Source organism: Anarrhichthys ocellatus, unplaced genomic scaffold, assembly GCF_004355925.1.
Source record: "Anarrhichthys ocellatus isolate YVR2014 unplaced genomic scaffold, GSC_Weel_1.0 scaffold2, whole genome shotgun sequence".
In the NCBI taxonomy this organism is placed as follows: Eukaryota; Metazoa; Chordata; class Actinopteri; order Perciformes; family Anarhichadidae; genus Anarrhichthys; species Anarrhichthys ocellatus.
Window position 1 is genome coordinate 5,649,426 of NW_022280032.1, and position 14,406 is coordinate 5,663,831.

The following is a 14,406-nucleotide window of genomic DNA, read 5'->3' on the forward strand; positions in this document are numbered from 1 at the left end:
ATATATATATATATATATATATATATATATATATATCAGTATATATATATATATATCAGTATATATATGTAATAATACTGTCATGCCAGAGAGGAAAACGGTGTTTTTTCTAAGCTTAAAGCTGCTTCAGGAGTTCAACAGAGAAAACTGCAGACAGCTCAGCTCAGTGAGTTAATTAGATGATAACTGGGGGTTGTATCCCTGGTTTAATGAGGAAATGAGAATAATTGTCTTCCTACTGAAGCCTGTGCTTAAAGCTTCACTGAAACCAGTGGCATAGATTTGCTCTTGGTTAAGATAATTAGACCAGCATTCCTCAGAATGATGTCCCAAAACTCGTATGACCCCGGAAGATACAGAGTTGTGAAGTTGTTTTACAAACTGGAGGATATGTATAGTATATACTATAGTATAGTTTATGTTTTCATCGAGAAAGAGCATCTTGATTGTTTCAAACCAATAAACAGCAATCCAACTACAACTGAAATGATTACAACAATGAATTGATAAAATAAACGTCACTTTGAGTATAATGGTAATGAAAATAATAGTTAGGTACAGCCCAAATTCAACATTCATATATCAGTCTTGATATTTGATTTATTCATATCAGTATTAACATAGGAATGACTAGTTAGAGCATGGCTAGCAGTTTCTATCTGCATCCAGTCTTTGAGCTAAGCTAGGCTAACCTCATCCTGGAACTTTAACGCACAGATATTAAACCTTCTCATCTGGCTCTGGGGAGCACAATTTTCCCAAAATGATTTTTATAAAGAATCCTCCACATATCTTTATTTTTTTGCCCAATTTTGGGTGTTTATTTATGTTGTAAGGAGTCTCAGGTTTGTCAGGAAACCTCTCATAGTAACTCTGGGGCAGACTTTAGTGTCGGGTTAGGAGATGTAAAAGTGGAGAAAGGGAAACTTGTGATCGGAGAAGCCTTAAGCATTTTCCCTTTGTGCTAATATGTAAAGAATGATGCAAGAAAAAACTATCACTGTTCCTTTTATTCTTGAACCTCCTGCTTATCTTCAAAAACCCCTCGGTGGTCCCCAGCCCTTCATTTTACCAACATATGATTATAAGTCAGTGCTGAAGGGAATAAAGTCTGCAGTGAGGACAGAGGGGAAGCACATAGACTGCGTTTGAGTGCAGCTTGTGAGGATGCAGTGCCCCTGTGTGGTCAAAGTGGATTAAAGCCCAGCTGTCAAACAAGTTATTTTAAAGGTATAGATGATCTCGGTGATGTTGGAATTAGAAATCAGTCTAACGGGAGAAAAGCATGTGAGGTTTAGTCTTTGGTAATGGAGCACAGCTTGTGGCTTTAAATGCTGCTGCAGCTGCTGCTGTTGTGGTTTCTGTTACTTTTGGGTGTGGTGCTTTGTATTCGTCAAGAGGAACACCCAAGAGAGACGAGTTGCCACTGGAAAAGTTGCTTCACGTTTGCTGAATAATCATTATTTGCGTAATGGGAGTGGGAATCATGGTTTCTTTTACTGTGTTTACACTTCTTAGCGACCACATGTGCACGGTGTAGTTCAGCATTGAGCACTTAAACCCTCCTCTTCTTGTTGCATGTGATGGGATGGAAAGTGTTGCTTCAGGCTATACAACACGACACAAAGGAACCTTTTTTCTTTTGTTTTACACTGCCCAGATGTCTGCATGTTCATGTCTCCTTCTGTATCCTGATAAACTGAAAGGAAGTCTGCATTTCTCTGACAAGGCTCAACTCCCGTTGTCAGCAACAGGCAGTGCTGCAACAGTGATAGTTTAGTGAAGACAAAAAAAAAACAAGATGTTTTTACTTTATAAGGACGGAGAGGATGAACGTCAGGTCATATCCTCGCTGCATTATCTCAGGGTGAAGAGTATTTACTCTGAAAATACAAAATAGTACTAAGATACAGGATGGATGCTGATAATAGTAAGTCATCTGTTTATTGTTGCTATTTGGCTTTTTTTACTCACTTCATATATTCATTTGTTGCTACTTTTACATAACTATCAAAAAGAGATGAAGGATTGAGTACATCATGCATTAATTAATGTATTAAACATCCAAAAATGGTACAAATTATACCAACATTATTATAAATATGTTCAAATATATGTTTTTACTGTTGTTTGTACTGTTGGGAAGAATTTAGCATCTTCAGGCAAATACTTTACAAATAATAAAACCATCCAATCGAAGGTACATTGTATCATTATACTAGTAGCCATTTTCCAGGAGATTCACTGATATTTAAAATTTAGAAGAGTAAAGTTATTTCAGGAAAGGAAAGAAGCTATTTGCTGTTTCAAGCTATTATGTAACTAAATTGTCAAATAAATTATAAAATATTAGAGCTGATATAGTGATGACTGATATTAGCTTATTAATATGGCCTGCTGCTGCATATCGACCGATATCGTAACATTCGGTACAGAAATGCTGAAGATACATTTGACGTATCGTCATTTTACAGTTTCTTTATCAGAGAGCCCTGAAGTTCCACTCAGTAAGTAGTTTGGTCATAATTCTTAAAACCTGTGTTTAATAACATTTAAAAGACTCTCATTGGAAATGTTTATGTATGTTATGTGTTTACTAAACCCTCAAACATCAATATCTGTGTCTAATAATTATTCTAATAATGACTCCCTCTATTTTTTGACAAAAGAATAGTAGAAAACCAGTAGAAATACAATATGGAGAAAAGTACATAAGAAATACTAATACGTAAACACGAGGTGTAAAAAGAGCTAATATATCTGCTGAAGGCGACCTGTGGAACAAACTGAGTGACTCTTCTTCTCCTGGCTGCTGTTACTCACTGCTGCCTGTGTTGGTGTAAATAACCGGGGCTATATTTAAGGTCCGGCCTGTCTTGTCCATACTGCTGCATTATTTATATCTTCCCCCTGTGCCACGGTGAACCCCCGCCCAACCCTCCCCTCGGGAGGACGAGGTCGATTTCAATCTGCTTTACGCTGTTGCTTATGTTGCAGACTGATTACGCTGAGAACATTTTTATCTCTAAAGCAAAAACACAGCTGATAAGATGCTGCTGCTGTTCTCTTGCGTCCTTTCCCATAACGGTTTGTAAGAACCACCGGCATTAACTTGTGCAATGAAGCCAGCATTAGATAGTTGTTCTTGACTGCAGCCTTTGATTTGTATTGAATTAGTGTAATTCTGTTAAAAGGAATACAGCCGTTGCCTGATTGATTATCCGCTGCAGCAAAACATATTAAAGGCTCCATACACATGCTCAGAAATAACAACCCCATTCTCTTGTATTAGTGTTAAATTACTAGACTACAATTTAGTTAGTTAGAACAATAGAACAACAACAACCTGAACAGGTGTCCTTTTTACACCACGCCGCATGCATTTATATTGAGAAATGAAAGGATACAGTGAACTTCGTCCTGTGTCCACTGCTAAACAGCCCAGAGGTTACCAGTGTTGAGTTGATTTTGTGTGTTTATGTCCAGTGTGGATCTTCCTGTCCCAAACACACACACACACACACACACACACACACACACACACACACACTCACCCCTCAGTGTCTCCTGTAACTGGACCGCAGACGTGGGGTGGAGGGTTGTGACAGAAATAAACACGTGATGACGCCCATGCCACTGCTCAGTCCCACTGACTACGATTCACACACACTCACGCACATATATACATACACTCCTGCATATTCGACCAAAGCTCGCTGCCATCGTAGGAAACCCTGCGGCTTATAGTGTGGACATGGCGGGGCTGCTGTGTGGGACCAAGAGGAAGAAACAAGGTAAATTTGGTTTTGATTTTGGGCTTTTGAGGAACTTGGAAGTGGAAATGGGGAAGCAGGACCTGATGTTACCTTAGTGCATCTGCAGGTTAACGTCCAGCGTTGTGTTGTGTCAGTTGTTGTGAGAGATCATCAAGATGTAAGTATAGTCACTACTTAAAATTACAGAATCGACTGTGTGTGTCTGTGTGAGGGTTGCTGTTATATTTCTGGACCGGCGGGTGAAAGTATTTTTACATCCATAAATCACTCTGCAGAAAAATCTGTCGTAGTAACTTCATTATATTGTGTGATTTGACCATTTTCACCCTCGTTTTACTTGACTGTGTGAAGCGCCGGCAGCAGTAATGCAGTCGGATGGACTCTGAGGGAAAAAGCAGCACAATTATGATGAAATGCAGTCAGTTTGCTCTGTAATTACAAAGCAAACTGCTGATCTGTAGAGAGATAGTTGATATTCTGCCCTTTATGAGAAGGCTGAATCTGATAGGAAATCTGTAGGGACCCCTCCTCCCGGGGTAATTATGTCTCTGTACATGCTTTGAAGTTCAGATGTTATCCAGATTGTGTCATAAACACACAGTTCCAGACTTTCTGTTATTATATTATCAATTAGAAACATCTATTTCACATACTTTTAATTTGAGAAAGCGCTCAAAGTGCAACCATTGGTTCTCCTCGCAGGTTTTATAAATAGCAAAATCAATAAAATGACAGATTTGAGGCCATTGATTGCAGTTCAGCCTGTTGCAGGTCGTACAAATTGAAATGCAGGATAATAAAAGCAGCGTGTCCATTAGGGGAAGAGAGGTTCTGAATCCCTGCAGTGTCTCTGCAGTCAGAAGTAAAAGCATCTCAGTGGAAATTGATTTGATGCCTGACTCAAAGTGTGCTAAAGTGTTTGTTACTTTATGTGTTTGGTCACCTTAAATCCACTTAAACTCTCCCAGTTTTGTGCTAAATTCTCATTTTATTCATATTTTGCGTATGTTGTATGTTTAAACCTGGAAAATAGTGCCAAGATACATGCTGCTTAGATGACTTTATTTTTGAATGGATAGACAACGCTGCCCTTTAATGTAACCTGTGGTTACTTTCATACAATGAAAGACATAGTGCTTTACACAAAAGCAAATAATCATGACTTATATGTGTTAAAGAGGCACTTATTATAATAAAACGAGGATGAATACAATGAAACAGAATATGTACTTTTTAAACATTTTCATGAGAAGTCAGTGTTAAAAATACGTCTTAAAAGAGAACTACACCGACTTAGTATTGCACATAATATATAACATTGTATGACTCATGATGGACGTTAAAAAAAAAGGATAGACATGACTGCAGCAGAACCTGAAGTATCATGTTTTTTATTCCACACATTCTTCATCCTTCATACATGCCGCCTACATTACCCTCAATGCAAGTCAACCACTAGCAGTTTGATTGGTAATTCAGGAGTGTTATGCTATAGTGCCTAATGTAAACCTAATCTTAAGCTGCTAGCCTCAAGCAGAGATGAGGAGCGGGCTACAGAGGTCTGATAAGCTCAATTCTATCTAACTTCTTCTTGAGGACATTCATCAGACTTCACAGAGCTCCCTCTGGAGCCACGATAGGCTTTATACAACAGCAACACACAGACTTTCATGTGTAAAATCGGTGGAGTTCCCCTCTAAGCGTCTGGTTAAAGTGTCTACAGATTTAGAGAAACCTTTATGAATGCCATTTTGTTCAGCTCTTAATTTTACGGACACTGAATAGAGAAACGTGGTGGTGGAGTGACTGAAGAAGTGTCTGCAGAGGAGAAGCAGGTGCCACAAATTGTCATCAAATCGACACCACACTTTACCCATAAGGGGAATTTGTGGCGATTTTGCACTAATACTGTTACCAGTGACTGAGACGCGCTTTCTCTTTGTCGTCTTCTTCTTTTATTTCCCACAGTCTCTGCCTGACTATCTTTCTTGCTGTACTCAGAGAATGAAAATACAATGAATGCTCTTTTCAATTTGTTTCCTTCCAGTTACTTATAAGCAGAACTAACTATCTATTTTTTTTCCTGTTGATTTGTTTGATTGAATTTGTCGTGCCTGGTTTTCTTCATGTTTTTTTGTGTGTATTGTTGTCTTACCAGTGAGTGATCTCCATGAGGAGGGGAAGAATGCCATCAACGCTCCCATGCTTCCCACAGGCACAGACATCCATCCAGAGGACACGCTGCTGGGTACAAACACACATAAACACACATACACGTGAAGAACATCATATTTAGAATTTAATCTTTTATGCTAAAGCACTATTACTGCCTGAATGTGTAAAATGTGTTACTTTATGCAGTGTTGTTGATACTGCAGTTGCATTTCAAATATTTTCAACTTCCTAAAACTTTTGCATATGACTGTCAGAGGTCACGGAGGATGGTATGAATATGTTGACACATGTTGAGTAATGGAGACTTTGACAGTGGAGGAGCAGGAAATGAAAGTGGTTGCAGGGGGAGACACCTTTGTCCTCAGTCACCATGAGAGTCACTGTTGACATGAGGGCGATAGGAACATTGTATGTGTGTGTGTGTGTGTGTGTGTGTGGTGTATTTATGCGAGACAAAAAAAATGCGTCTGCATCCAAAGTGGGAGGTAAGTGTGTAGGAAATGAAACGGGATATTTGAGTGTCACCAGAAACTAAATTGAGCGTCTTAATTTCTCTTCACCAGAGGAAAACGCTGAGAGGATCATGTTGGACCCAACGTCGCGGGAAAATCTGAAATTTAAAGATCTGCTGAAGGTAGTCTGGGATCATATGTAGTGCTCAAGCATCTCACCTCTTCAGCACAACCAGAGCAGTAACATATATGAAGAAACAGTACAGAGAAGAAGTTTGGCTGTAGTTGTTTATTTTGTTGTGATTTGTGTCCAGGTCCTGATTGACTGGATCAACAGTGAGTTGGAGGAAGATAGGATCATAGTCAAAGACCTGGAGGAGGACTGCTATGATGGACAGGTGCTCCAGAAGCTATTTGGTGAGAAATTGGTTTCTTTGGCATTACAACTCACAACCAATATGAAAAACAGCAGTATTCGTTGTATTAGAGAGTATATAATTCCTGCAATCTGTCAGCACTGTTTCGTGAATATTAAATGTGAAACGACAACATTTATATCAGAGCAAATGCTGCACCATCCAACTGGAAAAAGGAGTCAATTAACAGCAATTTATACATTTTTATTTGCAGCTTGTGGCTTTGATATATAAATGTTTTGGTTTCATAACATGAATTTAATGTTTGACAAAGGTCAATGACCAAAACCTTTTTCAGTACACTCAGTGCTGACTGTGAGCAGATATTCAATACTCTATTTTGCATGCTTTTATTCATTTATGTTTCTGTGTACCAGCTGTGCAATTAGCAAACTAATACAAATCAATCAAAGGAATCATAAGGAATCAAAGGAAATCTGAGCTCTTGTTTATATATTTTTTTTATCTCCGCACAAACGCCACCTTTTTATTGCCGCCTGGCAAAATGTCTCATCCGCTGTGCGAAAATCAAACATCAAGAATTAGCATGTTCAATTACAAAAGCCAGGTAGTACAACACAGGACCGACATTTTGGTTGCATATGTTGCAGAAGTGTTAGAACAACAACTAAAACACAGCAGGAAACATTTTGTTAAGTGATGTGTGATTTGCCTCATTTGTGTTAAAGCCCTTTTTAGTTTTTAGTATCACGGTTACACCTTCTGTTCTCTCAGTCTTTTATTGCATCAGTGTTTTAGATTTAGATATATATATATACAGTATATATATATTTGAACATGCACTCTTGAGATAAGCTTCCTAAATCCTCCGTCTTACTATTGCTTAGAACAGAAAATCCTTGTTGTCTGCAGCCGCCGCATTTGTACATTTTCAAGATCATCGTGTCCTTGTTTTCCAACGGACAAAATCCAAACTAATTCAGGCATGAAGTAGTTTGTATTTTTGGTTTGAAGCACATCTGTTCTTTTATGTAAAGGAAGGCGTCTTTTCACCCGGATTTCATCCCTTTTTCTATGAGTTCCTCTCATTTTTATTTAAACGTTGCATGCTTGCTAGAGTTTACCTGTTCAGCACAACACAATACTGCCGCTTGATGGAAACAATTATTCATGATGATCATCTGTGTATGGAAAGTCTTTCCCTGTGTGTTTGAGCTGATATCTCATCTCCCCTGTTGTTGACAGAAAAGTTGTCTGGCAGGAAGCTGAACGTGGCCGAGGTCACCCAGTCCGAGATCGGCCAAAAGCAGAAGCTTCAGACGGTTTTGGAGGCCGTCAACGAACTGCTGCGGCCTCACGGCTGGACTATTGAGTGGAATGTGGACTGTGAGTTTTACATCGACTTCAGCGCTTTGCTGCTTAAACTGGGACTCCAGCGATTACGTTTTTCACTTCCATAATATTTGGGGAACTCACAAGAGACAGATTAAAAAAGAACGGTTAAAATTGAAGCAGAAGAGATATCTTGATATGGGCCATGCTTCAAAAATACTGCCGAGAATTCCCATAATGCAACTCAATTGCAGAGTTTCTGTTAAATGTTAAGTTTTAAGCCAAGATAACCCTGATGACATCACTATGACACCATTGGGGTTACTTTGGCTAAACACATTGGAGAGCTCCTCTACGGCCACAGAAGACATCATACAACTGTTTTTACAGCTTTTATCCTTGTGACACGCAAACTGAACTTCATGTGCAACATTGGTGGAATGCCTCTTTAACACATAATCTTTTAATTGCATAACAAATGGAAAGTATTTAATCTAGTACTGAGTTTTGAGGAGCTTGCAGCTTTTTCATTTTTAGTTTTGTCTCTTGGAAAAACTGACCTTTTAATCTTAAGAAAATTGCTTGCATCGTTACGTTAGCTTGCAGTGAGCAAACAGCTGACTGTCCTCTCTCATGATTTACTCTCGCAGCGATCCATTCAAAGAACCTGGTGGCTATTGTCTATCTGCTGGTGGCTCTCGCGATGCACTTCCAGGCGCCCATCAGGCTGCCGGAGCATGTCTCTGTGAAGGTGGTTGTCGTCAAGGTAAAGTGGCTCCTCAACCTTATCATTATGTGCAATGATGCAGGGATAGGTACGGAGGTGTAGTTATTGTTACTAATTTATTTTAACTTTCATTTACCCTCACTGAGATTAAGAATGTCTCCCTCAAGATTGGCAACGATAAATGTGACAAACAACATAAAACAGATAATGCAAAATATACCTCAAAATCTAAATTACATAAATGTGTCGATAAAACCACAAATAACATTTCTAATAAAATAATGTCTTAGAAACAACCCAAGAAACCATGCAAATAACAAAGACCCATCCAAAACAATAACATAATGAGTGTAACACATAATATTGATATAGTATAGTGTCAGTTTATGGATAAATGTTTCACTCATCTATCAGTATTTGTCTTGTCCGTACGTGTCATTTTAATAAGTTGCATCAGTTGTAGTGATTTTCTCACGTAGTAACTGAAGCATTTTGATTTTGTTTGAGCAGAAACGAGAGGGAATCCTGCAGACTGCTCTTGTGACCAAGGAGCTGACGAGCACCACAGAGTAAGAGCTTGATGATTGTCTCCACAACCTTCCTCCTTTTATATTCATGCTCTAATAACAATGTTTATTGTTTCTTGTAGTATTATTGAATAGTTTTCTCTCTTTTTGTTTTTCAGAATGATGATGGGAAGGTTTGGTGAGTCCCAGTCACATTTCATCTAACAGTATTATGGAAATGTATTTACCTTTCATTTTTCTTTATTAATCTGCTTTCAAGAATAGTTCAGCATTTTGGGAACTGGGTTGTTCGCTTCCTTGCTGAACGTTAGATGACTAGATCAATCACTCTAATGTGTGTTTGTTAAATATGATGTTACAGCTAGTCTAGCTCCGTATATATAGGTCACAAAATATGTCTTCTCAGACCTCTGAAGCTCACTAATAAACATGTTAAATCTTTTTTGTTTATTAATTCATACAAAAACTACAGTGTAAAAGCAACAATCGGGGGACTATTTCTTGGCTGGGTGCAGTGACTTCCTGTCTACTGCCTCGCAACCCCAGCTGAATAACAACTGTGAAATTACAACTTACCAGGCTAGCTGTTTCCCCCTGTTCCCACTCATTATGCTAAGCTAAGCTAACCATCTGTTAGCTGTAGATGTACATTTACAGGATAGATATGAGAGGGTTATTGATCTTCTTATCTCAAAAATTTTCCAAATTGTCAAACTGTTCCTTTAAGTGTTCCTTACCTTTTGATTTTCTTTTCTTTTTTACAAAGAGAGGGACGCGTTTGACACTCTGTTGGATCACGCACCAGACAAGCTCAACGTGGTGAAAACGGTATTCAAGATCTTATATTTGCGTGATAATATAACAATGATATACATAATAGACAGCATAATGATAATAATATGATTATGCTGTAAAAAACGAATAATAGTTCATTGATCCTGTTACCAGTCTCTTATCACCTTCGTGAACAAACACCTGAACAAGTTGAACCTGGAAGTTACTGAGCTGGAATCTCAGGTAAGAGATTTGATGGTTTATCCAGTCAGTTATTAAAATCATCATAAGTTTGTGTTATGTAACATATTTCCATCCTCTCATCATCCCTCTATTTGCATGCACGATTTTATTTTTCAAATACATATAATCCAATCTGATTTGCGTATGCATTTTAATATTGTACGTGCTGTGAATTGTTGTGCAGTCTGTGTGTATATACTGGATATGTATATATTTATGTCCGTGTGCGTTCAGTTTGCTGATGGCGTGTACCTGATATTGCTGATGGGGCTGCTAGAGGACTACTTTGTCCCTCTGTACAACTTCTTCCTCACCCCTGAGAACTTCGAACAGAAGGTGATCACACCCTCAAAAAGTGACGTGTGTCGGTTAAATGGGAAGATGTTTAGCAACTCATCAGTACATTGAGCTTCCACATTGTGTCCCCCCCTCAGGTCCACAATGTGGCGTTTGCCTTTGAGCTGATGCAGGATGGAGGCCTGAAGAAACCCAAAGCCAGACCAGAAGGTATGTTATAGACATTGGGGGCCATTTGAAAAGGGTGTTTAATGGTTGGCGTCTTACAGTAGCAGTCATATTATAGGTTGTCCAGTAGATGGAGACGTTGTCTTACCCTTAAACTTTCATACTGGATGGATGGTGCTGAGTTCGTTCTGCCCTGAGCTACATGTTTGAATGAACCATCCTGTTCTTTTTAAAGAGAGCTTACACTTAACGAATCAAAATATGTCTTACTGGCTTCACGTAGTTATTACGTTGACTATTATTTCATAAGTACGTATTTCCCCTGTTTTTCACACATTTCATTTTGCTCTACAAACCCCCTGTAGAGTTAGAGACGCTATTACAGGAATAGCTTTCAGTTATCGAATACAGTTGACTTACTTTAACTGTAATCAGCATTTGACTCTACTGAAGACTTCAAATTGATATCTCGTACTCTTACTCATTTTAATCCACAGCATATGATATTGAAAGAATAACGTGTTCGATGTTTTGCTGTGCGACTTTAAATAAAACCATTAACAGTCAGTACAATCGTGTCAGCTCAATATATTTAAGAACACTTATTTAACTATAAAGTACACTTCTCTTGTGTGTACTTATATAATTCTCAGAGCTACTTTAAATATTCACGTTTTGCTCCACATGCTCGTCCCACATGTGCCCATATTTCATGTCCCACATTCCAGTTTTCAATCACTTATGTTCTACAAAGTAATGCACTGTATATACTGTTGCTATTGCGCTTTGTATTTGTTATTTTCTTTGGCATTAATTGCTTTTTAAATGTTGATTTAATTTTCATCTGTTGTATTATAAGTGCACTAGTCCTTGAAGATATATTATACTGCTCAATTGTGAATTTGATTATAACTATTTTAATCTATCTAACTTTCAAAATGTGTAAATATTGTTTTCCTCCACACGGTATTAATGAAAATGCTTTTCCCTTATTCAAACATTTTTTTTTGAGTAAGCCAAAAAGGAAATATTTCTCCCCAGCAAAAAACTATTTTCTTTGCAGTAATTGGACATTATAACTATTATTTTCATACTAATATTATCTTCCAACTGCGCTGCCCCGACAGTTATGTGTTCTGATTAGTATTCAGTTGGCTGAGGTTTGTGCACATCTGCAGGTTCATTATAAACTAAATGTATGACATCAACAGTGTCACCCAAGCTAACAGGGATATGCAGACGATAAGGAGCTGAAGGCGTCCTAGTTTAAATGGTCACGCAATATGACACTGCTGTATTAAAATGATGTCTGAATCACTTAACAAAGACCTAGTTGTGATGATAAATTACGAGAAACAAATAGGCACTGATGTAGGACATCATGTTACTGATGAAGAGAACAGAACGTGTTTTTGTGCACTCCTGGTAAGAAGTAGTACATCAAATGATCTATGATGAGCTATTTTAAGCTCCAATTCGTTTTCTAAATTACAAATAACCTTTTAAGGAAAGTAGTCCAAAAGCAATCACAGAACAAGCTCGTTCGCATTGTGAACATGCTTTTATGGTAGCACAGCTCATTTATTTTGTGCTTCAGTGTTAAAGGATCTAATTTCTTATCATATAAGATTAGTTTTTGTGCATGTCAAAGGTCTAATTCTTTCTTCCTGAAACTCCTCAAAACAAGTTCAGCACACTACAGATCTCTGCTGTGTCCATTTTGTGTTCCAGATGTTGTCAACCTGAACCTAAAATCCACCCTCAGAGTCCTCTACAACCTGTTCACCAACTACAAAAACTCTGAGTGAACTTTTCCAGTTTCACCCCCTGATGTTACTTATGAATGCTACCCTGTCCCTGTGCTGATATTATGCGTGACGGTCTGGACGCTGGAGGAGACCAACTGGGACTGAAAGTCATCATTATGTGGGACTTATAAAGACCCACAGGGAGTAGCCTGAAAAAGGTCTGAATGTTAGTTCTTTATCTTCTCCAAATGTCAGTATTTATTTATTCCTTCCTTGAATGTTAAATTCAACCCAGGAAACTGCGACCTTTAGCCTGCATTTGAATACTCAGCCATCACAGGAATAATGAATGAGGGCAGGATGTGAAAACTGCAAAACATTTCCGTGTTAACTCCAGAATATTTAAGAAAGTTGAAAATTTTATTATATATTAATAGTATCAAAAATGAATTTGTGTAAATATTAAAAGAATAGTTTTGGGAAAGACACATATTTGCTTTCTTGCCAAGAGTTCGATGAGAAGATTGACACCGAGCTCATCTTTGAATGCTAAATATTAAACTAACTTTAGAGGCAGCTGCCGGTTAGCTTAGCTTAGCATAAAAAGACCAGAAATGGGGGAAACTGCTTGTCTGGTCCCGATGAAAGATTACACAATCTGCGTAAAGCTCATGTTTAACACATTATATCCATAGACGACAATAACTGTGCACCAGATAGAAAGGTAGTGATACCTTTATTTTATAAGGAAATCCGTGCCATTAAACCTATACATCGTTTCAACGAAATTGCATTGCAAGGCAACAGCTTGGGTCCATGTTTACTTCCATTCAGTCGACTGATTCCATTCACATACACTGGAACAAGGAATATAGTTCGTAGCACTGCAAAAGGAAATAAACTGGGACTAATTTGTAATGTTTAGGTTTATGACTGAAATGGTTTATATACTGTACATTTAAAAATGCAAATGTATTTATTGTAGCTCACTAAGCACATCTAATTGCAACATAATTGTCCATCAGAGTCAAAAGCTGAGATGGCGGTTACATGCTATTCTGTGTATCGTTAGCAATTGTTCATCTTGCTCCATCATGACTGGAATTAGCTAATTTACTTATGATTAAAAATTGTTTTCCTTTGTTTCCCCCTGCTTCCATCTTAATGCTAAGCTAAGCTCACCGGCGGATGGCTGTAGCCCCATATTTGTGGACTCATTGTCGGGTGTTATTGATCTTCTCCCGCAGACTAACTCTTGACAAGAAAGCAAATGCGCATTTTTCTCCAAACTATTCCTTTAAGAAAGTTGAAAATGCAATGTATTCTATAATATCTGAAAATACTTTGTATATTCTTACTACTACTGACAGCTGAAGGAACTGTGAACAGTCCTTCGTTTACTCTGAACTATGCAGACCACATCACAAGCCATATTTAAAAGCCAATGCTGTTGCCTTAAGTGCAGCGGGCTCTCTCCGTCCCGGGAGAGCTCCAGTCAGAGTATCTTCGTATTCACGGGCCTTTCAGACGAGTCTCAGAGGAGGCCTGGACCACACAGTGCCCTCCTGATGCAGAGCATTTGCCCGCCGTGCCACCTGGAGACCTGCTAAGATGTACAGTGCACGACTTGTGCATTTCAGAGCCGGGTCTGAATTATTAAGAAAGTGGATGAGTCAATCTAAACCGTGCTTGCGCTGGATGTCTCACCTCTGTGTGTGCTTTTTTTTATTTTCATCTTGCCTATCAAGAAATAAACGCCTGAAATCAAACAGAGTGAGAATTTCATTACATCTCTTACTTGTGTGATGGG

General features: G+C 38.3%; 1 protein-coding gene across 3 annotated transcripts in view; it reads left to right on the plus strand.

The window, feature by feature from the left end:
• Nucleotides 1-14,365, plus strand: part of parvb (parvin, beta) — a 15,886-nt gene extending 1,521 nt beyond the window's left edge. Inside the window, exons 1-13 of one of the 3 annotated variants that reach the window (XM_031858599.1) lie at nt 1,084-3,794; nt 5,935-6,024; nt 6,515-6,585; nt 6,718-6,820; nt 8,026-8,166; nt 8,763-8,878; nt 9,350-9,408; nt 9,525-9,544; nt 10,133-10,194; nt 10,315-10,383; nt 10,618-10,719; nt 10,818-10,890; nt 12,580-14,365. In XM_031858599.1, coding sequence (XP_031714459.1) covers nt 3,755-3,794; nt 5,935-6,024; nt 6,515-6,585; nt 6,718-6,820; nt 8,026-8,166; nt 8,763-8,878; nt 9,350-9,408; nt 9,525-9,544; nt 10,133-10,194; nt 10,315-10,383; nt 10,618-10,719; nt 10,818-10,890; nt 12,580-12,656 — 1,023 coding nt within the window. In that variant the 5' untranslated portion in view covers nt 1,084-3,754 and the 3' untranslated portion in view covers nt 12,657-14,365. Of the gene's footprint in view, nt 1-1,083; nt 3,795-5,934; nt 6,025-6,514; nt 6,586-6,717; nt 6,821-8,025; nt 8,167-8,762; nt 8,879-9,349; nt 9,409-9,524; nt 9,545-10,132; nt 10,195-10,314; nt 10,384-10,617; nt 10,720-10,817; nt 10,891-12,579 lie in introns of those variants that run through there. The other 2 variants (XM_031858608.1, XM_031858591.1) reach the window with 2 other exon arrangements.
• The last annotated feature ends 41 nt before the right edge of the window (nt 14,366-14,406 follow it).